The 26,193-nt window shown below is 51.4% G+C and overlaps 11 protein-coding genes across 11 annotated transcripts; 7 read left to right on the top strand and 4 right to left on the bottom strand.

Moving 5' to 3' along the window:
* Window positions 1–5,732: 5,732 nt before the first annotated feature.
* CLAFUR5_03634 (Phospholipase D) lies at window positions 5,733–8,912 on the bottom strand (the record flags this gene model as incomplete). Its single annotated transcript, XM_047902782.1, has 3 exons — window positions 5,733–6,362; window positions 6,411–8,714; window positions 8,763–8,912. 3 exons carry the CDS (start codon window positions 8,910–8,912, stop codon window positions 5,733–5,735), a joined length of 3,084 nt encoding a protein of 1,027 aa, XP_047757582.1.
* Window positions 8,913–10,050: 1,138 nt separating this feature from the next.
* Window positions 10,051–10,511, top strand: CLAFUR5_03633 (uncharacterized protein; the record flags this gene model as incomplete). The annotated part of the gene is made up of 2 exons (XM_047902781.1): window positions 10,051–10,231; window positions 10,294–10,511. 2 exons carry the CDS (start codon window positions 10,051–10,053, stop codon window positions 10,509–10,511), a joined length of 399 nt encoding a protein of 132 aa, XP_047758478.1.
* A 1,179-nt stretch (window positions 10,512–11,690) lies between these two features.
* CLAFUR5_03632 (uncharacterized protein) lies at window positions 11,691–12,400 on the top strand (the record flags this gene model as incomplete). Its single annotated transcript, XM_047902780.1, has 2 exons — window positions 11,691–11,867; window positions 11,921–12,400. The coding sequence occupies 2 exons, from the start codon at window positions 11,691–11,693 to the stop codon at window positions 12,398–12,400; spliced, it is 657 nt and encodes a 218-aa protein (XP_047757581.1).
* A 335-nt stretch (window positions 12,401–12,735) lies between these two features.
* Window positions 12,736–13,902, bottom strand: CLAFUR5_03631 (2-oxoglutarate-Fe(II) type oxidoreductase ppzC; the record flags this gene model as incomplete). The annotated part of the gene is made up of 1 exon (XM_047902779.1): window positions 12,736–13,902. The coding sequence occupies one exon, from the start codon at window positions 13,900–13,902 to the stop codon at window positions 12,736–12,738; it is 1,167 nt and encodes a 388-aa protein (XP_047757580.1).
* A 510-nt stretch (window positions 13,903–14,412) lies between these two features.
* On the top strand, window positions 14,413–17,327 carry CLAFUR5_03630 (uncharacterized protein; the record flags this gene model as incomplete). The annotated part of the gene is made up of 3 exons (XM_047902778.1): window positions 14,413–16,929; window positions 16,990–17,124; window positions 17,289–17,327. 3 exons carry the CDS (start codon window positions 14,413–14,415, stop codon window positions 17,325–17,327), a joined length of 2,691 nt encoding a protein of 896 aa, XP_047757579.1.
* A 577-nt stretch (window positions 17,328–17,904) lies between these two features.
* On the top strand, window positions 17,905–19,237 carry CLAFUR5_03629 (uncharacterized protein; the record flags this gene model as incomplete). Its single annotated transcript, XM_047902777.1, has 3 exons — window positions 17,905–18,220; window positions 18,274–19,112; window positions 19,166–19,237. 3 exons carry the CDS (start codon window positions 17,905–17,907, stop codon window positions 19,235–19,237), a joined length of 1,227 nt encoding a protein of 408 aa, XP_047757435.1.
* Window positions 19,238–19,442: 205 nt separating this feature from the next.
* CLAFUR5_03628 (putative NADPH-dependent quinone reductase tdiC) lies at window positions 19,443–20,357 on the bottom strand (the record flags this gene model as incomplete). The annotated part of the gene is made up of 1 exon (XM_047902776.1): window positions 19,443–20,357. The coding sequence occupies one exon, from the start codon at window positions 20,355–20,357 to the stop codon at window positions 19,443–19,445; it is 915 nt and encodes a 304-aa protein (XP_047757436.1).
* Window positions 20,358–20,960: 603 nt separating this feature from the next.
* Window positions 20,961–21,605, top strand: CLAFUR5_03627 (uncharacterized protein; the record flags this gene model as incomplete). The annotated part of the gene is made up of 2 exons (XM_047902775.1): window positions 20,961–21,224; window positions 21,246–21,605. The coding sequence occupies 2 exons, from the start codon at window positions 20,961–20,963 to the stop codon at window positions 21,603–21,605; spliced, it is 624 nt and encodes a 207-aa protein (XP_047757428.1).
* Window positions 21,606–21,617: 12 nt separating this feature from the next.
* On the top strand, window positions 21,618–22,571 carry CLAFUR5_03626 (uncharacterized protein; the record flags this gene model as incomplete). The annotated part of the gene is made up of 1 exon (XM_047902774.1): window positions 21,618–22,571. One exon carries the CDS (start codon window positions 21,618–21,620, stop codon window positions 22,569–22,571), a length of 954 nt encoding a protein of 317 aa, XP_047757429.1.
* A 208-nt stretch (window positions 22,572–22,779) lies between these two features.
* On the top strand, window positions 22,780–23,319 carry CLAFUR5_03625 (uncharacterized protein; the record flags this gene model as incomplete). The annotated part of the gene is made up of 1 exon (XM_047902773.1): window positions 22,780–23,319. The coding sequence occupies one exon, from the start codon at window positions 22,780–22,782 to the stop codon at window positions 23,317–23,319; it is 540 nt and encodes a 179-aa protein (XP_047757430.1).
* A 1,009-nt stretch (window positions 23,320–24,328) lies between these two features.
* Window positions 24,329–25,129, bottom strand: CLAFUR5_03624 (uncharacterized protein; the record flags this gene model as incomplete). Its single annotated transcript, XM_047902772.1, has 1 exon — window positions 24,329–25,129. One exon carries the CDS (start codon window positions 25,127–25,129, stop codon window positions 24,329–24,331), a length of 801 nt encoding a protein of 266 aa, XP_047757431.1.
* Between the last annotated feature and the right edge of the window lie 1,064 nt (window positions 25,130–26,193).

Below are 26,193 nucleotides of genomic sequence, written 5' to 3'. Positions count from 1 at the left end.
TATAAAGTAAAGCCAAGCCGCGCTAACCCGATATAGAAGGTCCGCGGTTCAGCCGGGCCGACGGAGCTATAGTAGGGGGTCGCGGGCTACCCGTGACATATATATGTCTATCTAGAATAGACAAATGTTGCTCTTAAAGAGGCTATAGGTGACTAATTAGTCACCTGATTCTTAGCGTACGTAGCCTCAAGTTTTAATAATAGGATGTTACCTATATATACGCTCGGATCGTAACAAGCCGCGTAAGATAGTTATATATACGGAGTAAAGTAAGCTAAAAGGTTATAGGCTAGCAAGCTACGACAAAGGAAGCTAAAGCTTTAGGATCTCTTTTATTATCGATTTAAGTATATAGGCAATTAGGCTAGCCGCCTTAGGCTAATATAGGTATATTAGGGTCTAGTAGAGGAGGATATAACGTTCTTATCCGAATATACCGCCGGCTTAGCGCTTAGCTTTATATTTAGAGTTTTCTTAGGTAGCTTTTCTATATCTTAGATTTATACTCGCTAAGGTTCTTATATACTTTACGTACTACCCCGCGACATATCGACGTTATCGGCCGTAACTCTACGCGCTAGCGGCCGCTAGCGCCCTGCCAATTCCTTTATCTATTCGCCTTCCCTTAGACCTCTTAGATAGCTCGCGTAACTATATATATCTTTACCCGACTATACTATAGCCCTCTCGCCCGTAATAAAGAGGCTATAGGTAACCAATTAGTTACCTAATTCTTAGCGTACGTAGCCTTAAGTTTCAATAATAGGCTATTACCTATATATACGCTCGGATCGCGATAGCCTACTCTTAGATTAAACTTAGGACCTCTAATATCTACCGGTAGGTAAGATAATTATACGCTTAAGTTAAAGTCTACATCATAGGACTGGGCACGCAAAAAACACGATGACCGCACAAACGCGACCAGAGGACGAGAAAGGATTGGCAGGCCGGAGGTGGTTGGGGCAAGAGCAAGGGAGGGAGGCATCCTCTAGCTGTTCACAGCCCAGGCACAAGACAAACAGAACCTTGAAACACAGAGGGCATGGACAACAAAGATTGGGAAGACAGCTAGAGTCTCTCAACAGCAGTTCACAGTCCTAGTGCACAGTGTGCCAAAAGGCTTCAAGGTGGAAGAAGACCTCCAGAGACTGCAGGGCCAGAACTAGGCTACTTGCCCAGGGCTAAGGATCTCAAAGGCCACCTGGCTTAAGAGGAAGGCAGACCCAGGCAAAACAGCATCATCTCTAATCATCTGGGTCAACACAGCTGAACAGGCAAACAAGGTTCTTGACAGGGGCCTTTTCTGGGAGTGTGAGAACCTGATGACAGAGGTTTTTCACAGCAGCCACAGGGTGCTCCAATGCTTCAAATGTCAGCAATATGGTCACATTGCAGCAAAGTGCACAACGACGACAGACACCTGCTCCCACTATGCCCAGGGCCACCAAGTCAAAGACTGCGCAGCCCCAAAACAGAATGCAAGATGCGCATGCTGTGGCAGAGCTCACCCAGCTTGGTCTACTGATAACACCAAGAACATGCATCTATGTGAGCAAACTGCTTAGTGTAGACTCCTGGAAACAAGTGGAACAGACAACTGGAGACTTTACCACAATCAGACTCCAAACTGACCAAGGACCGATCTCAATCCACAGTGCCTACAACCCCCCACCTGACTCTAGGAGCAGCATTAAACTGGCGACCCTTGAACAGATCCTAGAGGCCCTCCAACAACCCGGAGAACACATTCTGCTTGGAGAATTCAACATCCACCACCCAGCTTGGGGCTCAGACTTTGTCCCAGCCCATCACTTCCTGGCAGGAAGACTGATTTGGATGACAGAGCTGGCACATATGAGCCTAGCAACCATAAAAGGCACAGAGACTTAGGCTGCAAGGAACAGCACTAGCACAATAGACCTCTGCTTCCTTATAGCTAACCTAGCAGCAAGACTTCTCTACTACAATACAAACCTGGAGCTTGAGTCCTCATCTGACCACCTTCCAGTTCAGACAAGCCTCCACTAGAAGGCAGAACAACAGGAACCTCAAGAAGACAAACCAAACTGGAAAGCAGCTGACTAGACCTAGGTCAAAGAGAGACTTGCTGACGAACTGGAGAACGAACATATAAACTGTTAGAACTTGCAAACCGAGGAGGGAATCGACTATGCAACAGCCAGCTTCACACACATCCTTCAGAACATCGCCATCCAAGTAATCCTAGCAAAGAAGCACTCCCAGTTCCTGAAACCCTTCTGGACCAAGGACTATGGAGACAAAGTCAAGGCTGCTAGGAGAGCAAGGAGAAATTGGGTCCAGCAAAAGACTCAGACTGTCTGGGACCAATACACCAAGATCTGCCAAGAAAAGAAGATCCAGATCAAAAGGGACAAGCTCCAAGACTGGAGAGCAACAGTTGGGATCTTGACAAAGAACCCACACTAGATGTGGAGGCTGGCCAAATGGGCTAGGAAATCAGAACAGGATAGGAACCCCTCGCTACAGTTTCCAGACATTCTAGATCTACAAGGCAACAAACAGACCACAATGTAGGGAAAAGCAGAAGCCTTCAGACAGCATTTCTTTGGAGCCTAGGTAGAAGCAGACCTTAGTGACATCAGGGAGGCACAGCTGCCTACGCCCCTCTTCCAAAGAGCATCAGTAGATCCCACAGAGATCGCTAGCATCCTAGAGAAGCTCCCAGGAAACAAAGCCCTAGGACCAGACAGGATCAGCAACAGCTTCCTAAAGGCTTACAAGGAGATCATTGCACCAGTGCTGGCCAACATCTTCTCAGGCTGCCTCCAGATTGGATACTGCCTAAGTAAGTACAAGAAGTCCCTGACCTATGTTCTCAGGAAACCCTAGAAGGATGACTACACAAAGCTCAGATCCTACAGACCAATAGCCCTGCTCAACACAATTGGGAAGGTCCTAGAGAAGCTAGTTGCAATCAGAATGACAGAGCTTGTGGAGACCTACTACCTCCTCCTAGACACACAGATGGGGAGCAGGAAGCAGAGATCTACCCTCTCAGCAATTGAACCCATCACTAAACAGGTCAAGACACTCTGGCATCAGAAGAACAACAAAGTAGCCACCCTCCTCTCCCTGGACATCTCTGGAGCCTTTGACAATGTGTCACACCCTAGACTGCTATACATCCTCAGACAAAAGGGCTTACCAAACTGGATGGTTCAGTTCACTAAGTCCTACCTTCAGGGAAGAAGCACAAGCCTTCTACTTAGCACATACAAATCAGATCCCTCACCAATCTCTACTGGCATTCCTCAAGGATCAACACTGGCCCTAATCCTCTTCCTCCTGTTCATGGAAGGCTGGATCCCACTCCTGACAACTCCCAACTCATCTGCCTCAGGCTTCGTAGACGACACCAACATCCTAGCTTGGTCTGAATCAACAGAAGAGAACTGCAGAATCCTAGAAGATAGGCACCAAACATATGAGTAGTGGGCAAAGAGACATAGAGTGAAATTCGCACTAGACAAGTATCAGCTCATCCACTTTAGCAAGGCTAGGACAAGACACAACATGCAGGCATCCATCAACATCCAGGGCCATAAGACGCACCCCTAACAAGAATTGAGAGTGCTTGGAGTCTGGCTTGATCCAAAGCTCAGCTGGGGACCCCAAGTCAAGAAGGCACAGGCAAGGGCAAACCAGAACAGACAATCCATTGAGAGACTGACTGCATCCACCTAGGGAGCTACCTTCGAGAAAGCCAGGATTATGTACAAAGTCATTGTCAAGCCAGCTATGTTATATAGAGCCCAGATCTGGACAGCAGACAAGAAGATCCTATAGAGGATAGAAGCCCCCCTAAACAGAGTCCAAAGCCAATGCCTCAAAAGGGTGATGGGAGCATACAAGTCCACCCCAACAACAACCCTTGAGATAGAGTCTGGAACACCACCAATCCAACACTATCTTCTTGGGATGAGATGCTAGTATGCTCTTAAGACATCAGACTACCCAGTCCAGAGTGCTATTGATGCAGCAGCCGCAAAGATTAGACTCCAAAGGGACCCCTCTGCACCAGCAAGACCAACAAGAACCCCCCAGAAGAAGGCAGACCTAGAAGAAGCCTACACTCTCCAAGCCCAGCTCGAAGCACAGGAGGCTCAACAGAGAACAGGCAGACAGGGACAAACAAGACAAGAAGAAGCAGACACTGTCTGAACAGATCGCAGGACTTCTCTAGGAGAAACAGTGGAGAATCAAACCACAGAGACCAAGAACACCAGCAGCTCTCCAACAGTTTGGCAGATACAACTACACCCTCTACACCAACCTCAAGAGGGCTGAGGCAAGCTTAGCAATCCAAATTCGCTCTGAGCACATTGGGCTTAGAGCATATCTACATCAAAGACGAGTCCCAGGATACAACACAAAGGCATGCCCCTGTGGCTACCCTTCCCAAAACCCTGAGCACATGCTGCTTGTCTGCCCAGACTGGTCAAGGGGAAGAGAGATCTGGAGAGCAAAAGCAAGGGACAGACGATACAAGGCCCTTGTTAACAGTCAGGAAGACCTGCAGAGAATGGTCAAATGGGTTATATCAGAAAAGTTTTTAGCTTAATTCTCCCTTGCTGAAGAGACAGAGAGGTGGATCGAAGGGAGGGAAGCAGCACCAGCAGTAAGAGGAGGGGGAGGAGGAGGAGGAAGAGGTGAAAGCTCAGGGTAGCAGGCAAGGTAGTCTAGGAGGCTCAGCCCCAGACACTAGTGCACCCTGGTGGAAGGAGAAAGCAGATCACTCACAGCAACAAATCAGAGGTAGAGGAGGGAGGGTTTCACTTGCATATGCAGGTTTCCTACCCTAGGTATTCCATAGCTCCAGACCCGCATAGGCCGAGAGGCACTACATCGGGCAAATGAAATATCTATCTATCTATGACTAACTAGAATAGGACTATTACCTAAGCTATCTTACTAGTAATAGTTATATAATCTATACCTTATTATACAAGTAATAATAGTAGTAGTAAAAGTAAGATATAAAGGGGTAAGAAGGGGTATAAAGCTTACCTGAGTTACCTTAGCTTACTTTACTTAAAATAACTAACTTACTCTTACTATAGTAGTAGTAATACCGAGGGCCTAACGTTACTACTATAGATAGGGAGATAGTTATAATAGGGTATACGCGATTATATAGGATTAGCTCATTTACTCTAGCGTACGAGCTAAGGGGGTATGTCGCGATCTAAGCGTATATATAGGTAATAGCCTATTATTAAAACTTGAGGCCACGTACGCTAAGAGTTAGGTGACTAATTAGTCATCTATAGCCTCTTTAAGAGCAACACTGGTCTATTCTAGATAGACATATGCAATACACAACCTGCTTTTGAAACACCCTATATAAGCCCGTACAATAACTTCCCACACAAATAACGTGATACCTGGTCGTTAGGTTCCGGCAGTAGCCAGCAGTGTTAAAGTTTGTATACCTAGAGCCACGTTGGGACATGCCAGGATCGGGACCGTACTGATGAGATGAGCTGACACTTACCCTGTTCGTTACAGTAGATCCGTTGGACGGACTTACTCCTTCAGTCGAAACCAAAAGGCGCCGACTCGACGGTATCGACTCAATGCCGGCCCAAGGTAGGAAGCGCAAAACCACTCCCGCGACATTCCGCGGTTGGTGATGTGCACTTTCATGAATGTCGTATCGACCGACTCGCCTTCTGCGAGCTGCTGTACTAGGTATATACACTCTCAGTAACAGAATTAACCTGCAACCCCTTCTCCGCCATCTCAGCATTCTCCAAAAACCGCAACGGCATCCAAACAAGATGGCCCTTGATCTTATCAAGCTCCTGGCGCACAATCTCAACAGGCTGGAACTCATCGTAGATATGGCCGGCTTTCCGGGACCCCTTTGCTCCCAGGAATCGGTCGTAGTCTTCGAACGTCTTGACGTTGTCGTCGGGGTCTGCGTGGAATAAGTGCCGGAAAACTTTCGTGTTGACGGTTGCGCGCTTGCACCATTCTGTCCAGAGTTCGTCGGAGAGGGGGTCCTCGACGAATTTGTCGTGTTCGTCGCCGGCGAACCATTCGTTGGCGCCGTCGTCGGGGGGTTGGGCGTTGATGTCGTTTTCTATGTTCCAGTTTTGAGGAGGGAGGAGGCCGAGGTGTTCGCGCCAGAGCATGCGGCGGAGGGTAGCGGCGTGGTGACCGGCGGAGTAGTCTTGGCCGTTCATCTTGGAGGGTAAAGGGGTCGTGTCTTCCATGACAATGCTGAGCTCGGAATCGTGGAATCCTAACTGCGACCTGTCGTTGATATTGCTGGAACCAACGATGACAATTCGATCGTCCACGATAAGGGTTTTCTGTAAACAGTCAGCAGCAATCCTCTCAAGGAACAGCACGAAACTTACTCCGTGAATGTACAGCTCTTCCTGCACAAAGTTCTCCAGTTCTTGCTGTCGGAGATTTTCCGAATGCTCATCATCACCCTTCTTCTTCCCACCCTGGTCCCGTCCGGCATACCCCTCTTCGCTGACATTCTTCTGTCCAAGCATAGCATTCTTCGCCATCGAGTCGAGACTCTCCTCAAACTCCTCGGTGTTCGGATGCTTATGATCTTCAAAGCGTCGCTTCTTGTCAGCCAGCATCGCAGCACCCTCTTTAGGCTCTTCCGCATGGACTTTGTCTTCTTCATCAAGATCGACGCTGGTCCTTCTGGTCTTCTTGAAGAGAGCCTTGGCACCGCCCTCCTTGGCGGCGTGGCGGAAACCGCTGGTTCCTGCACCTTCCACACCTTCACTTGCGTGTATACCTTCGGGCATGATCTCTTCGGCTTGTGCCCGTTGTACTTCCTGGTATGAGACTCCGGAGTTTAGTTCTTGTTCTTTCAGCTTGGGGGTTTTGTTTAGTCTGTCGTATGAGCGTAGGTTGAACACGAAGATGTACTGCGTAGGGTCCACGCCAGCTGCCCTGATCCTACCAAAGATACTGTGGTCGCCGCGACATAGTGACTTGTATTGGTAGTCCATGATGGCTCGCGTGCCAGTTGCTGCATCGTCTCGAAGATCACCGGCGAAGCCAGGAATAGTTGGAATCATAATGATCACTCGGAACTTGCGGCCCTCCTTGGCCGCTTTGACACATGCGTCAACGATAGCGGCACCGATCCGGTTGTGGATAGGCGCTTGCTGGTCGCCCGTTGCAGTGATGAAGAACTGGTTTTCGATGTAGACATAATGCTTGGCTCCGCGGATGATCTGGCAATATGCTGTCTGAATGCTCTGCTCGGCGAGGATCCCAGAAGACCAGTCTGCCGAAGAGCGGACTAGCTGCGCGTGCACTGTGCCTTGGCCATTGATGATTCCTTCTTCGAGCTTGTCGGACGTGTGGCCCTTGCTCTTCTCATACTCACCACCAGAGGCGGACACAACGCCTTCATTCTTGGGGTCATTCCCGGTCACTTTGGCGTTCTCCTGGTACATGACTCCCTTCGACTCTGGCGTGTTCTCGCTGTCGCCTTTGTGGAAGTGGGGGCGATGTACACCGTGCTCGCGGAGGTCTTTTTGGATACCATGGCCATAGCGATGCTGTTCTCTCTTGTAGCCGTGCTCGTCGACACTTTCTTGGGCATCGTGGAATTCTTCTTTCTCGACACTCTCTGGGCCACTCTCGGTGTTATGGCGCTGGACGCTATGTCCCTGACGTGGGTTGCCTCTTTTATGTTCCAGCGGCGATAGTGGGTGGTGAATGTAGTCTCCGACGGGATGCTTTGGCCTTTGCACGCCTATCAGATCCTCATCGTCGTCGGTGCGTCCTGTCAGAGTGAGCCAATCATAGCGGTCATCACGCTTATACTTGTCTCGCTTGCAGAAGTTCCACCTCAATACAAAGTGCTCAGCTATGTCGTAAACGCATGGACCAACGAGTCCCATGGCAACATCATGCCACGGCATCCTTCCATAGTCAGCTTTCGAGACTTCGTTGCTCTTCCAGTCCTGAACACTCTGAAAGTCCATGATGCGGTTGTTGTTGAAGTCTTGGCCCGGGAAGATCTCGTTCTGTACGCCAGTGGGATGTGCGTCAGCAAGGATGTGCTGTCTGTTATCCCATCGACCAAAGCAGAGATCCAGACCACCGATGAAGGCAAGATCGTAATCAATAACAATGAACTTCTCGTGATGAGCCCAGTAGAATGTCATATCTGAGGCGTTCTCCAGGACGTTGTGATCTGGGTGGCGCATGACCTTGATGTTGCCGTAGCCAGGCGAGCCTTCAGGACAAAGGCGCATGAGAGCCTTCTTGGTGTGTTGCGAATTGCACGTCAACGCATGCTCAACCTCTCGGTACACCACCACGTAGATCTTGACGCCTCGTTCAGCTGCGCGTTTGAGCACGTAGTCCAGTCGCCACTCCTGGTTGTAGTAGGGCGGTCTCCGGAGGAACAATTCGGGACTCAGCCACCAGTCTTCAATATAAATGGTCTCCTTCGCTCTCTCGAGGGCGACCGACACGGCGTGGAAGTAGTCCGCACCGTCGATATACCACTTGATCTTGTTGCCGTCACGCTCCGGGGCGAACGACTGGAAACGATGGCCTTCGGCGATCCTGGTCCGCTTGGCATCTGTCTCCTGCTCATGTTCTTCATCGTGGCGATGATTTGTGTTGACCAGGTTCTGAAATTTCCCCAGGCGATGCTTCAAGTGAATTGCTCCAACCTTTGGGCGTTAGTCCGGTGTTGAGGGTGAGTCTGACGATCGACGTACCTTAGCATCGTACAACTTGGTATCCTTCAGCTTCTGCCTGAGACCACTGAGCCCGCCCTTGGTCTTGTCTCCGAGGTCTTTGTGGTTGCCATGCTCGTCTCGCACTCTCTGCTCCTCAGGGCTGACATGTGATGTCTTGCCTAATACCATGATGGCTTACTTGATCTGTCGTCGTGGCAACGAAGTCGTGGAGTAGTGTCCAGCAGCAGAGAGCAGTTCCACAAGGCGGTTCGACGTGCGAATGATGTACGCGGAGCACCGAGCACGACATGTTCGCTTGGCTAATGCTTGTCACTCGTGGCTCGTGAAGCAAAACTGCAATGTGCGTCGACGTCATGTGAGCCCACTTTCAGGAGCGATCTGGCTTCTGTTTCACCGCGACGGGCTAGATCTCATCGGCATGACTTGGTCGTTGACCAAGCTAGTGCTCTTGTGGCTGTCGCGTGTTCTTGTGCTGCTGGGCTGATGATGAGCTGTGTGCATGAAGGCGAGCCATCTTCCGCGGACCTCGAAAGATGATGCCCGAGGTCTTCTGAGAAATGGTCAGATCCACGAGCCTTGCGGAGGCAGACGGAGCGGGCGACAATCCAACGAAGCACTCGCTTCAATGAGCCGAAGTCATCTGGCAGACACAAGATGCTTGCAGCCTTCTTCCGACCTTGTCCCTACATCGAGGAGCTGCAACTCGCTCTCAATGGTTACGAGCAAGAAGTTCGGCTTCATGACGAGACTTTCCAACGCGTCCTCATCATGCCGATGGGAGACCCCGAAGAGGTGCATGACACGCGTTGTAACGCGTCGAATCCAGGCACGATATGGCCATTGATGATTGCAAGGCTTATCATTGCGAAACTGCGGGTCCGTGGACCTAAATCCTTCATCGAGCCGGGAAACTTCTCGTGCGGAGTGAGCCGGTCTCGCTTCCCGGCTGGTGTGTATGCGGAGAGCACAGAGATACTGCTTACTACCCTCATGATGCTCTGCATGTATAGTGTGGATTCGAACGCCGACGTCACCCAGGCTTCTCACTGCTAATCATGTCAAGGTCTTTGACGAGCAAGAAGCTCAATTCGATTTACACCTGGATGGTGCCAGAAACATCTCGAGCGGCGTGCCCTGGCGTCAACGACAGCCTCCCGGACTCGACTTTCTCATCGCATAGTCTGTCTAACACGATTCTCTCCATCAAGCTAGACCAGGAGACAGCCCTATCAGAAACCGGCAACATGGCACTAGCTTCGGGGTGAGCACCATCTATCTCGCCCTGGCTGTGGCGCAGACCAAGGCCATGACGGGAAAGTCTGGGGTCGTAATCGCGACTGAGAAGGAAGCGCAGAAAGCCGAGGTTGCGCGGAGGTACTGGGAGCAGTGTGGGGGAGGCGTGGAGCGAGAGATTGATCTGCGAGTGGGCGATTTGCTGGAGACGTTGAAGGTGGTGTTGCCGCTGGTCGATCTTTTGCTTCTTGATAGTGAGTATCGATTGTGTGGCATGGCTTTCGAGTTACCATCTTCTAACAAAGCTGCACAATAGTCTGGTCCGCCCTTCCGTTACCGACCTTGAAGACCGTTCTTCCGAGGCTACGACACGGCGCGGTGGTCTTGACTGATAATACCATCTCGGGCGCAGAGGGATACAAGGACTTGCTGGCGTACGTGCGAGGGCCGAAGGGTGACTTTCAGAATGTGACGTTGCCGTTTGCGAATGTGTTCGAGATGTGTGTGTACATGCCTCGGGACCGGTCGGGGTAATGAGAACTTTGAGAACTTTGGCCGCACAATCGAGGGGGGTAACACAACACGTCTAGACTGGATAGCGTAGTCGAAGCCTCGCATGCCATGTCGGCGATGCAAGACTTTCGACGAGTGCATCCGCGCATTCTGTAATTGGCGTCAGGCTTTGCATCCCATTGATGACCATTCGCCTCGGCATGATTGTTTTTTTCTTTTTGCTGTCGTTGTCTTCTGACCTTACCTTACCCTGTACCTCCCTGGCCTAGACTGTACGTACATAGAGCCCTCTGCAACCCCCTTACTCACAACCTTTCGCGAAGCCTCCAGAGACAGGGAACGGCCACCACTAAGCTATGCCCTACAAGAACAAGCACGCAAGTCCACAATAATGGCAGAAAGATCAAAACGCACATACACGACCATTCTTGACCCCCAAGAATCGACCTCTCGCTATGCAACTAGGTAGAGCTCTACACTGGCGATATCGTAAGAGTAAAGGCTCATGGCCCTTTAACTGCTTATGCAACTTGATTAATGGCAATCACTCGACCGTGAGAGGTGAAGACTCATGGGTCCTATCGTGATATTGATGGGGGACCATGAGGTTCACGTCATTCCGTTGCGCAATCACTGTATGTCGCTGATCAAGTCTACCCGTAGCTAGGAAAGGGGTGAGGTTCAAATACCACCAAGCTATCTTGCATCGTCGGTGCGGGCTGGGAGGATTCAATGGCATAGACACCCTTATAGTGCCGGGGCTAGCCGAGCAGATGTCTTACTGAACATCTCCCACCAGGCATTTCCGCTTTGGGGGATCTGAACTAACAGTGATCTAGGCCCATGGCATGAATGTTTGTGCGTTTCTATTATAGAGGTTCAGAATCCCCGGCTGTGTGCATCAGGTGTCCGTCGTTGCTTTGTGATGAGACAAGCAGACACTCGTTTAAGTAGAGTATCGAGTGGGACTGGAGGCTCGCCGTGAAGCTCGAGTTCGAGGGCGAGGGATAGGGTGGTGCGACGGTGCGGCGGTGCATTAAGTGTCTTGCTTATGTGGCCTCCAAGCATTCGAACTTCGTGAGTGAACTCACGTGCCGCTGTGCATGTGATCAAAGGACCCTGCACGGTGAACGGGCGCTGAGTACATGAGGAGCACTAATTCTCACCGCCTTCCTTCCTTCCCACAACACAACATCGAGCATGTCTCCTCCCACCACCTCAACGCAAGCCAGCAGGCGCACACAGAAATCAAAGATGACACTTTTGATGGACAACAAGACCTGCGACCAGCAACCAGAAAACCAGACCATCCTGAAGAGAAAGCGCAACTCCTTGAAGGTCGGTACTGCCAACAAGAAGCCGAAGGAGGACGTCAAGGTCCGCATAATCGCCCTTCTCGAGATGTGCTCTTTACTAACATCAAATGTCAGCCCTTTCGCCTGCTCGACCTCCCACCCGAGCTGTGGGTCAAGATCGGACGACTCGTAATCGACAGAACCGGCACATGCACTACGCAAAGCATCATGTCTGCGTTCGATACCCGAAAGAGGCAGTCTCTTGGCCATCTTAGATCAATGCGACCCGCGATCACGCACACGTGCCGCACACTGCGTGACGAACTCTTGCCGTACTTCTACCGCACCAGAGGGGATTTCACTGTCGAGTGGTGGACCCTCGGGGCGTGTATCTTAGGTCAGTGGCTAAGGTCCATTGATGCCTCGAGGAGAAGCGCAGTCCGTAATCTGCACATCGAACGCGTGGAATGGACCCTGGCGCAGAAGGAGCGTCAGGGCACAGATCTTGTTGAAGAGATGGAGGGCCACGTCGGCGAGAAGTGGGGAGTTGAGTTGAAGATGGAGCTCGAGGCTGTAGAGGGCTTAAGTGCGAAGTATAAGGTCATGCTGCTTTAACGTGGCCAGGTGGAGACGAGGGAGCTACATGTCGTGCGCCCATGACGATGCGGACGAATGAGGCACTTGAGGCGATTCGACGGCGACAGCGCCTCGCCAGGGCCCACAGGAATGGCCAAGCTTGAAGTTGAGATGGAGCATCTGAAGCGAAATGATGAGTTCGAGGTTTAGGCTCATGTTGCCTTGACGTGGGCGAGACTCTGGGCTGGAAGAGGCACCAATTTCGTGGCCGGTGCGTCCCCTGGCGTAGATAGAGGGTCATTTGAGGGAGAAGAGGTACAGGGACGCGGTGGCCTGATAAACGCAGATTCCTCTGCTCCAGACAATCCAGACTCTCACGTTGCAACGACTTTCCCACTAGGCGCACCAGCACTTGCATCTTTTGCTTTCGCAAAATCCACACTCTCCTGCTTGAATCGTAGCTGGCACCAATCACCACAACTGATCGGCTCATACCTCGCGGAATTCTGCTCATTGACACAGCTGGGTATCACACCTTCGACACAATTGAAGTTCAGCCCGAAGAAGAAAGGCATTGATACTTGTTCCTTGCCAGTCTTGTTGTACACCCGATGCACGGTTGACTTGAACGTGTCGTTCGATAGTCTCATCAGGAAGTCGCCGATGTTGACCACGATGGTGTCAGGTACTGGGACGGCTTTTATCCACTGATATGGATCAGTTGATAAGTTGCCAGGCTTGAGGACTTGCAGGCCGCCGTGTGCATCTTGCCAGAGGAGTGTGAAGAGTTGAAGATCGGTGTGACTTCCCAGGCCACAGGTATTGTCTTCGAGATCTTGTGCTGTAGATGGTGGATAGTAGTTGTACACACCATCGGCACCTGGGTACGTCACCCTGGAATCGAAGTAGTCTTCCGGCAGTTCCAGCGCCAGAGCAAAAGTCCGCACGAGATGTCTCGCGAGAGTCAGACACGCCGACCAGTATTCGAGGGTCGCCTCTTTGAAGCCTTCGAGATGTGCCGTGCAATCCCAGATTGCATCCTCACCATAGATATATGGCTTGACCTCTTTGGGAATATCGTCCAGAGGCTTTGAATCCGGGTCGTACTTGGGTAGATATTGCCACGAAAAAGCCTCGCGGTTGTCGATCTTATCGGCTTTGTTGATCAGAGTCGTGCGAGCTGGTGAGTAGCCATTGATGCTGCTCTTGAAGTGGCTCTTGTGGACTTTCATCTTATCCTCATGGCGTTGATGGAAGAATGATAACAGAGCTTTGCGGGCATTGTCAATGGTTTGTGCCTCGATGCCATGGTTTTCGATATAGAAGAAGCCGGGCGTGGTGCTCGCCCATTTTATCTGCTTGGCCACTGCGAGACGATCATCAAGGGCGTCGGCGAAGATGGGCGAGAGGTCGATGATTGGGATCTCGTCGTTCGTGCAGTCCCTTGGCGGCGTGTCTAGGGCGTCGCGGTAAACTGGACCAAGCGCTGTTCTGAGTTCCAGCTTGTGAACGGAAGGCTGAGCGATGGTTGCGGCGGTCATGGCTGAGTGATGACCGACAAAAGTGCCTGCTACCACCTACCTCGACTGCTCGACCTGCTGATGGGCTAGCAAGATGCAAGTACTGCTCACGCTGTTCGCGGCCTGCTGCTCGACAACATCAATCGATCTTTGTGCTCTGCTGTCCCTGCGACTCATGCATCTGCAACGATATGTCCAACAGCCATGTTCCCACTTCTTCCACCGCACTCCTCTTCATCTCCCAAGCCATACCGACGATGGTTAGTGGCAGGCTCGAAGGGCCTCGATCCCTGTCGTGTTCAGATGCATCGTACATGTATTCTCCAAGCGCTTCGTTCTCGGCGCATGCATGAAGACAAGGTAAGATGGCCCACTTCCTCTGGCGACAAGTTCGAAAGCACACGCAGACCTGCGCCTGGTGATGGAGTTGGTATTATCCCCTCTTTCCTAATCTACTTGGCTTTGTATCTGCTCGCCTTGTCCTTGCACTTGCAGAGACACTCGTAACCCTCTTCAGCGCGTCTGCTGGTGATGGGCGCCTCGACGCATGCAAAGGTCGCTGGCTATGCAGCCAGTCTTACAGCTTCGATCACGGAAAAGGATGGTCTTACAAAGCAGACGGCAGAGCTGGAGAGAAGGTTGGTGGCAGACCAGCAGAAGGTTGTGGAGCTACAAGAACTGAACAACACTGCGCAAAGCGATCGAGTGCATTTACAGGCCAAGGTCGAAAAACTCGAACAGCGCAATTCGATCTGCGAGGGTCGACTGGAGGCCCGCGAGCAAGAGAAGACGAGACTTGTCTGCAGCCTGTCTGCCCTGGAAAAGAAAGCGTCGACGGCCCAAACTGAGGTTGACGAACTTGGCGCATCCAAGGGTGCAATGTCTCAAGAAAACAGCACCCTCCAATCGAAGCTCGAATGTGCATACCTACAACACTACACCCTTGAGAAACAAGTCAAGGATCTACGAGCAGATCTGGCAAAGCCGTATAGCAGTTCTGATAAGATGGACACTCTCACAGACGAAATTCAGTATTTGCAGCAAAGCAACGCCAGCCTTCAGGGCACATTGGACAGTGCCTTGAACGACGAGAAGAACTACACGGAGCAAATCTTAGCTCAACAAAGTGTGATAGACCACCTGAGCACGCACAACGATCAGCTTCTAGCAGACAATCGTGACAAAGATGACGAATTGAAATGCCTGAACTCACTCCTGGGGAAAGACAACAACGAAGCGGGTGAACTTCGAATGAAGGTAGAGAACCAGCAGAAACGGATCAATGATTTCAATAAGGATCTCGGCATGATACACGACCTTCGTCGGCAGGAGAAGGTAGCAGAAGCCGAGGCAGCGAAGAGCTCAGCAGAACAGGAGGCTCTACGCCAGCAGGTGCGCGACATGACTGCTCAGACAGCAGACATCGCGAAGTTCAAGCTCGAGCACGACAGACTTCGAGCGCAGACTGCAGAAACCGCCCGTTCGATTACGCGCTCTGCTAAGAAGGAATGCGAACTGCGTACTAAGCTTAGTGCACTCGAGCGCTCCAGAACAGAGCTCTACGAGCTCGCCTGGGCTGGAATAGAGCACCTATTGTCCTACGGGGAGGACTACACCTACATCTTCGCCAACAGGTGGCAGCTGGCCGAGGCGGACGCTTCTGCCCGCAGCGCTGAGGTCTTAAAACTCCAAAGTCGCATTCGGGATTCCGAGCAAACTTTGCAACATCGCAACGAGGAGGTATCGCGTCTCAATACTCAGCTGGCAGAATTCGCAAGCCTTCAAGATGAGATCCCGTTGCTCAAGCGAGATCTCGCGGAGAAAGAGACGTCTCTTGAGGTGCACGTATCCCAAAAGAACAAGCTGCGCCCGGAACTTGACGCGTGCAGGCAGAAGCTTGGCTTAGCAAAAGAAGAGATCCAGATGCTGCGAACCGAAAATAGCAGGATCAATGGACAGCTGGCTCAGGCGCAATCTAATGCAGAAGTGGCACAAAACAAGGTCAAAGCGCTTGATGTGCAACTAGCAGCGCTGCAAGCGAGCCTTGAGACAACTCGTCAGACAGAGCTCGAGCTTAAGGAGACGGTCCCCAAGCTGAAGGCGAGCGAGGTCAACCTATTGCCACGCAATGCTAGCCAGACGGTCGTCGCCCAGAAGAGGTACGCTAGCCGTGGATACGTGGAGAATGACATCTTTGGCGCCGAGAACAATCCCACTGCACTGAGCGAGCAGCACTGGAGATCTATGGAGCGCCTATATCAAGATGTGCCTGATCGCCGAGTCAACATTTGGATCAATAATCGTGTGCTGCCGCGCGGCTACCAGCGACTCTGTAATGGCAACTGCGCAGCAGAAGCTACAGAATCAAGCAGTCAAGCATATTTACCTTCAGGGCTCGAGTTGATGAGTGATGAGCTCGGTTCTGGTAAACACTGGAACCTGACAGCGATAGACTTCACTGGAGAGAAACTGCATACGCCTTACCCAGAGGACTACTTGGCATTGGAGGCCATTCTATGTCCTGTCATCCGAGGAAGCGGAGAAGGTAATGACTCAGCACAAGAAGCCATGGAGTCCTTGTCACAGTGTGCGGAGCCAGAGACGGTGTCATTGCCTCCTCCTCCGATACGAGATGTGTTGACTCTCGCGAGCAACTTTGAGCAGGCTGAGGACGATACGTTGTTTTTACCCGAGGAATTGGACGTTCCGGCAAACGATGTCCGTGAGCCAGGAGAGTGGTCATCGAATGCTTGCCCTCTCGCTGCAGAAGAGTCTGCAGAGCTGCAGCATCAAAGAGGACAATCGGATTCTGTGGTGAACAAGCAGCCTCACTTCGTACCGCCCCCGCCGGCCCTTTCTCGATCAGAACATGCGTCACGTTCCAGGGTACAGCTGGTTAACGACTACTTCGGGCAGCATGGCGTGAGCCGTATTCATACGGATCTAGGCTCGACCACAAGTACACAGTCACTCCCAACTCCTCTACAAACACCGGGAAAGCAACGCCCGACCAAAAGCGTGAGATGGACAGAGGAAGTGGCTGCTCCAGTGAGTCCGGTACAACAGCCATCACGTGTCACCTCATCTCTGAAAAGACCCGCACCACAGTCTGATGTGCTTGCGCGAGCGCCCAAACAACCACGAATGTTCCGAGACTCAGACCAGCAGCATGCAGAAGAACTCAGGCAGGACAGCATATCAGGGACGACAACGATATCGCCGGATCGCGATCGCAGACGCCCTGTACGTTGCCGGCACGATCCAAACTGCCGTCGAGACAACTGTTACAATGCCCACCAGACACCTAGGCTGGGGATTAGGGTAGACATTGACATAACTAAAACTTGTGAACTGGAAGAAGATTGTACAGATGGAGATTGCAGACTTTCGCATGCTAGCTGGGCTAGGTGTATGAGAGTATCGGTACGAGAGAGGAGGCTGCCTGAGACGAATGGCATTGAACATGGACGCCGTGCTTCGGGTCCGAGGCCTGGGGGTGAGCAGTATCGACCTGGCGGTGGTGTGGATTAGTTTGGGAGAGATCTTTGGAGGGGATGATGAGATGATGAGGAGGTGTATATCTATGTGAAGACCAGATGTATAAAAGAGTATATGGTATCGACAATTTGCTGACGTTGGGGTAGTTACCATATTCGTGTTGCAAGCCCCACGCCGGTCTTCGTCGGCCTTGCAACACGATTCTAGATCTCCACAGCACTTCAGGCAAAACACCATGGACGGCAGTTGCGCGGCCCCACCTCTGTCAGCGTTCATTGGTTTCACAAGCCTTGTTCCTGGATGGAACTCCACTTGCTGGGTCGAGAAGAAGAGGAGAACGATGTCAACCTCGTCGTCGAGCATTTCTCAAAATAAAATTGCCTTGCTGCTGACATTCACCTCAGACAAACATCTCTGCCATCAAGGTCACCAGTATCGCCTCTAACGTTTCACTACCGCAGATCTACCGCACACGAGGCACTGCAGTAGAACCACTAGAGAGATCGGAGCTTTAACTTTCGAACCATGTCTGGACCTCCCCGCAATCCGCCTTTCAGGGCTGAACACGTCGGGTCTTTGCTGAGACCTGATGAGCTCGTCAAGAAGAGGTATGCGATTGCGGATGGGAGTGCGAAGGCTGATGAGCTGGCTCCTATTGAACAGAAGGCTATCAAGGATGTTGTGAAGTTGCAGCAGGATTGTGGGATTCATTCGATCACGAATGGAGAGTACTCGCGGCATCAGTTTTGGGGGACGTTCATGGAGACGTTGAATGGAATGGAGGAGATTAATTTGAGAGAGGGGGGTTATGATCAGAGTATTTTTCGGGCTTATGCGCCTGGTAAGTCACACTGTCCACTTTCCAATGATTGTTCAACAATATACTCATTCTAGGAACTATAGACGTCAAATCCTTCATGCACGCCAAAACAATCCCGAACCAAGTCACCGTCGCCACATCCAAACTCTCCCACACGGGAACATCCACCTTCCTCCCCGAACTCCAATACCTCCAAAGCATCCTCCCCAGAGACCAACACAACCGCATCAAGCTCACCCTTACCTCCCCCTCATGGTACCATTTCCGCTACGGCCCTAATAAGGCTTACCTCCCCGGCGTCTACGCCAGCGATGACGAGTATTTCGCCGATTTGGCCAAGGCGTACCAGACGGAGTTGAAGATTCTGTATGATGCTGGCTTGAGGAATGCGCAGGTTGATGATCCGAATTTGGCGTATTTCTGCTCCGAGCAGATGTTGCAAGGGTGGGGGAAGGATCCTGAGAATTTCCAGACGGCGGATGAACAGCTTGATGCTTATATCAGGTTCTACAATGCATGTTTCGAACGGCCGGCAGACTTCCATTTGGGGATCCATCTTTGTCGGGGAAACTACATGGGCTCCAAGCACTTCTCCGAGGGTGCCTACGACCGTATAGCGTCAAAGCTCTTCAATGAGTTGAATGTCTCGACATACTACCTGGAATACGACACGCCACGAGCGGGTGGCTTCGAGCCTCTCAAGCATCTGCCGAAGGACAAGAATGTGGTGGTCGGTGTGGTCACTTCGAAGTTTGCCGAGCTGGAGGATAAGAAAGATATGGTCGACAGAGTCTACAAGGCCGCGACTTATATCGCTAAAGGGTCGGGCCAGACGGTCGAGCAGGCTTTGAATCGGCTTAGTGTGAGTCCGCAGTGTGGGTTTGCTAGTCATGCTGAGGGGAATTCGTTGGAGGTGAGTAGTGAATGTGAAAGACGTTGCTTGGTATGTGCTGATTTGAAATACAGATTGAGGATATGAGGAAGAAGCTGCAGCTTGTGAGGGCTATCGCTGATGAGGTTTGGAAGGGTGAACCTTGAGTGGGCCCTCTCACGAAATACGACGACGCTTCAACAGCAGTCAGTCTATCAGGCCAAAAGTCTTTGTACAGTATGCTCTCAACTTTGATACCCAGGCTTCGCAAGTTCAGGAAACAAACAGGTGGTCGCGTTGCGTTAGCACAGACTCTCGAGAGTTTGGCTACGCTGCCCAACGGTGAAGTACAATGCTGACCTACAGACTCTTCTACGGAACAAACACCAACCTCTTCGGTCCATCATATTTCCACTTCTCTTCCAACTCCTCGAACTTCGCCACCTCTACTGGCTGCTCAGGTATACCGGGGATAATGCTCAACAGCTCCGGCAGTGTCTCAGCGAAAGCCTTCATGCTCCAAGCTCCAGGCCCAGATCCCCTGATCGTGATGTCTTTCGACCTCAGCACCCCTCCCGGAATCGTAATCTCAGGCTCCGATAGTGCTCCAATGTGTACATACTGCACCGGCTTCGGCGTCTTCAACGAATTGAACAGATGCACAGCCAACAGCCCATAAACATAATCCAACACCACATCAACATCGTCCAGGTCACCAAACTCTGTCTCCTCCGCTTTCTCGGCAATCACAATCCTTCGATCAAGTCCGAGCTTTTCCATCGCCTGCTCATTCCTCGCAGCCCCGAATACCCTCCCCGCGCCCAAGGCCCTCGCCAACGGCACCGCAACCCTCCCACTCGCTGACGTAACCCCGAGAATCAAGACCGTAAACCCCTTCGGCAAATCCCTCGTCCGTCCCTTGAACGCCATCCACGAACTCATCGCTGGGTTGATACTAGCCGCCACCTGCACGGGATCAACTCCTGGGTCTAAGGGATACACCGCACTCTTCGGCATGTTAACGTACTCAGCTAGAGTTCCTGTACCGAAAGTCAGGAAGTAGACCTTCTGGTCGTCGTCTGTGAGGCCCACGCCATCGATGCCGGGGGTGTGAGGTAGCGTTTTGGCAGAGTAGTGGGAGCCTGCGGCGCGGGACCGGACGACGCGGTGGATTCCGATGGCGAGGGCTTTGATGCGGAGTTCGGATGGGGCGGGAGGAGGGAGTGTGATGGTTTGGAGGGTGGGAGTGGAGCCCCAGGTGGTGATCTGGGCTTGCTGGATGTTCATGTTGTTTGAAGTTAGGGCGCTTTGGTTCTCTCGGGTGCAAATAAGGTTCATAGGTTGGCATTATATACTTCTACCGCTCATGTGGTGATACATGGTTGTCTATACGTATTTCGAAGGCCCGCGCTGCTGCCGTTCGGTGTTGTACAGCAGCAACGCATTTACGGGCCCGAAAGTGATTTTCGTGGCCGAAGTTTTCAGTCACATGATAGCGCGCTGCTCGGCCTCGGCATAGGTCGAGAACTCTGGTCTTGCTGTTGTCGAACGTGTACATGTACAATCACACCAATTGTCATCATCACATGCTTGTTGCAGCGAAAGCTTGCAAGGCATACCACAGTACGCTGTTTCGCGGTATCGACGTCACGCCCCACGTTCTGATGGCACAGCTGTGGACCAGAGCTAAATCCTGTTTCGTACAGTGCAGATTCCATGCATTGTCAAAAGTTCAAGTACCACAGCAACCTGCTTGAAGCTTCTCTGTGCTTAGTGAGGACTGACCACCGCTACGACCGCTGAAGCCAGACGCCTAAGTAGCACGATGCCTTTCAGAATTCTAAGACGAGCACGAGACGTGTATCAAGTGGGAATAGGATGATCCTCAGCATGATGGACAGCAAACCTATCGAATTCGTGAGCAGCGCTCCGCCTGGCACCAACAAGGAAGAGAAGCAGCAAAGCTTTGTGCCAAGGGCACATGCGGCCAAGGGTGAGCCCTGGCGTCGAAAAAGTGAAGAAGCTGGCAGACGATCGTTGTACAAGACGGAACAAGATACTGCTGCAGGTCGCTGGCAAGAGACTGGTCCACACCACCCTCCAATGGTAGATACGCAGCGTGGATTGGATGCAGACGACTCGTCTCAAACCAAGGTACATCTTAGAATTTCACAGCACACATGTGTACGGTTCGTGCCCAGGACCATCTCGCCTACCTTCGGCGCGACCTCATTCAACACGTTCGACGCCAGCCACGACTCTTTGAGCTCTCAAAAGTGCGTCATGCTATCGACCACCGTATGGCCATCCGCCGTGGGTCAAGCGGTAGCAAAGGCATGGTTTGAAGACTTCTGCTCCTCACCCGTGCTGTACCACGCACACTGCATGGCAGCGACGGCCTATCGGGACTTACTATCGAAGTGCTTCCTGTGTAGTGGCGGCAAGTTCATGCTGTTCCACAAAGCAAGCGCGATATCCCTCATACGGGAGCAGATTGAAAGACTTGAATCCACGTCAGCACAAGACATTGAGTGACTTATCTTCTCCATGATGATTCTTAGTGGACATCGGATGGAATCGAGGCTTATGGATGAGATGGACTTACCTTTCGAGGCCCACATACCGACGGCGAATATGCTGCGCCTTTGGGGTCGCTTTGAGGCACAAGTGGCACATCAAAATGCTGCCTTTGCGTTGACAAACAGACAAGGTGGCCTGCACAAGCTGCGGACCCCAGGTTTAAGCCCCACGATTGCTTTGGTAGATGTTTTACGAGCGGGTAGCTATCAACGCAAACCTGTGTTTCCATGCTACTGGAGTACGCATGTGGTCGACGTGCTACCAGAAGATATCGACGTCGAAGTGTTCCTCACCTCGGATCGGAGGCCTGGCATCGGATTCTTCAAATTACCTGGTGGCCTGCCGCACTCAGCTGCATCAGTCTTTGCTGAAATAGCATGTCTCGACAGAATCATGAGCACTTTCCAGGGGCACACTCCCACCGACGCCGAGTTGGTGACTCTACTCGATGCACGCTGTGCAACACTGCACCGCCTCTTCTCACTTCCAGCATGGGACGAGCTGACCTCAGAAGGGCAAGAGAAGCCTCACCGCGCAATCTACGAAGTATGCCGGATCACTGCTATCATCTACTGCAACGCAATCATTCTGCCCATTCCACTTCACAATGGCTGGAATGACCGATGCACCGCTATGCTGGCAGAGCTTCTCACTACTGCCGATGTTGAGAAGCGGAGTGCCGATGTGTCAGGGCTACACGTATGGGCGCTATTGATCGGTGGCGTTGCAGCTCAAGGTACTGCTCAAAGGCCTCTTTTCGAAGTCGCGCTCAAGCAGTGGTATGCTACACATCCTCAATCGTGGTCAGCCATCATTGCTGGTCTCAAGGAGTTTGTCTGGTCGGATCATGCCTGCAAGGTTGCCGGCGCGGCACTCTTGCATCGAGCACTTTTCGGCGCGGATGGTAAGGACTCTGTTTGAGGCATTATAAGCTCACAGTCATGATCTGCTGGAGACCAAGACGCTCGAGCTGGATCTATGTTCTTGGCTTCAGGCAGCTAATCCCGCGTATGATCCTTCGGGCTTTTCGCGCATAGGGCTGTTCGATCTGCGGTCCTACCTCTGAAATACAGAATATATGTTTGGCCCCTACATGAAATGTCGCATTGCCAGTCGCGACAATCACATCATGGCTCTACACGTCTCTACTACGCGAGCGGACGACTATGGATCGTTGCAATCTTCGTCTCTACATTCACGAACATGGACGCATAAACCTCCGACTCTTGGCGTCGCCGACACTCAGTACCTACTCGAGACGCTCTCAGCTGCTCTGATGGAAGCACATCTCTCAGACAATCCCCTCGAGCATGACGTTGTGCACAAACACTGCAGCCCAGACTTCCGCATGTTCAGCGAGAACGTACACGAATGCTCATTCCCTCAAACTCGCAACCTGCATGAGCATCTGGCGAATATTAAAGATCTGAAGGAAGCCAATCCGCAGTGGAAGAAAGACTGTCAGAACTACTCGGCAACAATCCAGGAAGGCGCAGATCATGCTATTGTCTGGTTCACCACGATGGGAACTGGCGGACCTGTGGGATGTAGCACAAAACGCGAGAGCATCAGCCGACTTTGGTGGCGCCGTCGAGAGACTGATGGGGTATGGGAGACTTATCAGCAGAGGTGTATACGAGGACCTGGGAATCTTTTCGCGCAGTCGTGAGTTGCTGCCAGCACAACTCCTCGATAATACCTTAGCAATCACAAGACATAGTGCGGCAAAGAAGAATCATGCTCCATGGGTTTGACATCTCGCTTCACGGGATCATGCACAAGGCGCAATACTCGCATTCGCAGCTTTTCTGCCACTGGCAGTCTTCCATGGCACCCATTGGAACATGAATAGGAACGCCGCCTCGACGGTCGACAAAGACGGCGTCGTGCAACGACGGCAACAATGCCTATGTTTACTGTTTCTCCGCCTCAGGCGTCTTCATGTCCTTTGTTGAGACCTTCCGCCGAGGTCCGGCACGTCTTCTCATCATTCCAAAAGTGCTTCGCGTGCATTAACATACCTTTCAACAACTACGCTTCACACACGGCCGCTGGCCGGCTCTTCGCCTCCAGTCCGTCAGCATCCTATCTCTACATCACTGGCTGAACCATGCAGTTCCGCTAGCATCCATTAGAAGCAGGACTTCGAACCAACATCACGAATGTGTTCTGGGTCAACGAGGTCGATGGCAAAGGCACTAGGGCGCTGGAAGCTCCCGTCGTAGGATCGTGGGTCTACGAGTTCGTCAATGGAAAGGAGTTGCAGTGCAACATGATCGATCTTGTCGATCTCAAGCTACTGTCTGTGAAACATCAACTTGTTTTGTACAAAGCGATGGGACTTCAGAGCATTGACTCAGCGACCGGGCGAGCGAATGTGAGTAAACCTTCAGGATTGCATGCTGGACCGGGGCACTCGACTAGGAGAAGAATCATCAACAGATTGATGAGCGAGTCAATCCGTAGGTAAGTGCGATATACTGTCATAGCACAGACCTAGGCTAGATAACATGCTTGCAGGCAACACCCACTTGTTGGTCGAACGTGTACCAAACCCCTAGTATTCTGAATGGTTTGCCTTTCCCATGTCATCATAGTGTCTAATGCTCGTTCGCGGTACTTTTGCATAGCGGGTGCCATGCCCAATGGTACTCTGTGGTAATCTCGTCACACGCTCATCACTGCTTGTCGTCTTTGGAGTCCTTGATAGTGTCACCCGCAGCCTTGGGCAGATGAGACTCGACCTTAGCTGGGATCTTGCCAAGAAAGCTCAGCAGTACCAGCTCCTCCCCATTCACACACATCCACAGGCTGAATAGAACTTTATTCATCGTCTTGATCTGCTCGCACGCGAGCCTCGCCGCGCCCCTCACCTCCTCCTTCCCCGCTTCCAGATCTCCTAGCTCAACCTTGATGGTGCTTTTCGGTGCCCCAATCTTCGCATACGAGCGGCCGAAGTCGATCTCGAATGCCAGCTTAAGCTCTAGGTGTAGCATCTTCTTCGCGCTTGTCGTGAAGGAATTCGCCAACTCTAGGCATAGGTCACCTTGTCCACTACCCTCTATAGCCCCGAAATCGAGGCGAAGCTTGCGGATCTCTTTCGCCTTGTCGACACCAATCATCTTGCACCACTTCATCAACTGGTTGCCCTGATTCTCTCCATTCCAGACGTCACCGCGGTAGCCCAGAACTTGCACACCCTCGAAGTAGAGAACGAGTTCGTTGATAGAGTAGTAGATCTTGAGAGTTTCGGCGCGGATCCGACGGCATGTATGAGGGAGGCCGAGGAGGAGGGTTCTGGAGTAGGCGTAAGACTTGGCCGCGAAGTTGAAGTCATCGTTAGAAGGGCGAGTCCGGCGGGATGAAGTGATAGTGTGGTCGTCGATGGTGAGGGGGATGCCGTTAGGTTCGAGGAGGGCGAGCTCGTAGATCCTGTTACGGAGCTCGCCAGGAAGGCGGAGAAAGTGGCAGGCTGTCATAATTCCGTTATAGTGTTACCCGGCAGGCTTCGTGGTGGTGTTTGAGTGGATGCTGTTAATTGGACAGTAGTGATGGTCGAGTCCGGTGTTATGGTAGTTGTCGAGGGAAAAGATCAACAAGAGACGATTTAGAGGGGAGCGAAGTCAGATCAGATATATAAATCAAGAGTCATTTGTAAGAATGACGCAGGTCACGCAAGTGTTAGAGAGGTGAATGCCAAAGCCCCTTTCTAAATTCAGACGTGCGAGGATACTATCCACTAACCCTTCGCGGCGGGTACGAATGCCTAGGCCTCTGACACGTTCACTCGCAATACAGCGAAGGTGGTATTGCTTAGATGACTCTAATGTCACTTGTGGGTAGAGGAGTACCAAAGTGCTAAAGAGCGATGACTAATCTAAGGAACGCGGATTCTCATATATATACCAAGTGTTGAACAGGTTCGGATTGATAGCAGCGGAGTGGAGTAAGAGATCAATCTTCAACTGACTAATAGCACGAGCATGCAGCAATATATCATGAACCAATGTGTTGATTGTGTTGGATGTCTATCTAAGCTAAAGGGGAGAGAAGGTATCTCCCTATAAGCTAAGTTATTGTAGATGCCTTAGGCTACTAGATTACTTCCTCATTGTTGACTCCCTTTAAGATGCTACATCTTAATATTTACTAAGGTTTCCCCGACTAGACTCGAAAAGCGGACTTGTTTCAAAACCGGACTTCTAATACTTATAGCGGGTTGACTACCGTGAATTAACCCGCGTTTGTATTTTTCGAGGACTATAGAAGTTCTTAAAGAGTTTTGTACTTGTTAGTACCTATAATAGCCGTGAACATTATACTTTTACCTTTCCTACTAGCGATTGTTCCCTCCTATAATCTATCGTTATAGTTACGGCCTATTAGTCGTACCTTCCTATACTAAGGGCGGCTAAGGATCGTAGGCAAATCTAGATTAGCGGAGACAAATATATCGATCTAGTAGTATATACTAAATACGTAAGTATTAAGCTTTAAAATTACCCCCTTAAACTTTGCTCTTCTACCCGCTCCTTAAAAGGAT

The sequence above is a fragment of the Fulvia fulva genome, chromosome 2 (genome assembly GCF_020509005.1).
Source record: "Fulvia fulva chromosome 2, complete sequence".
NCBI classification, from domain to species: domain Eukaryota; kingdom Fungi; phylum Ascomycota; class Dothideomycetes; order Mycosphaerellales; family Mycosphaerellaceae; genus Fulvia; species Fulvia fulva.
This window is presented reverse-complemented; position numbering and strand designations above follow the sequence as displayed.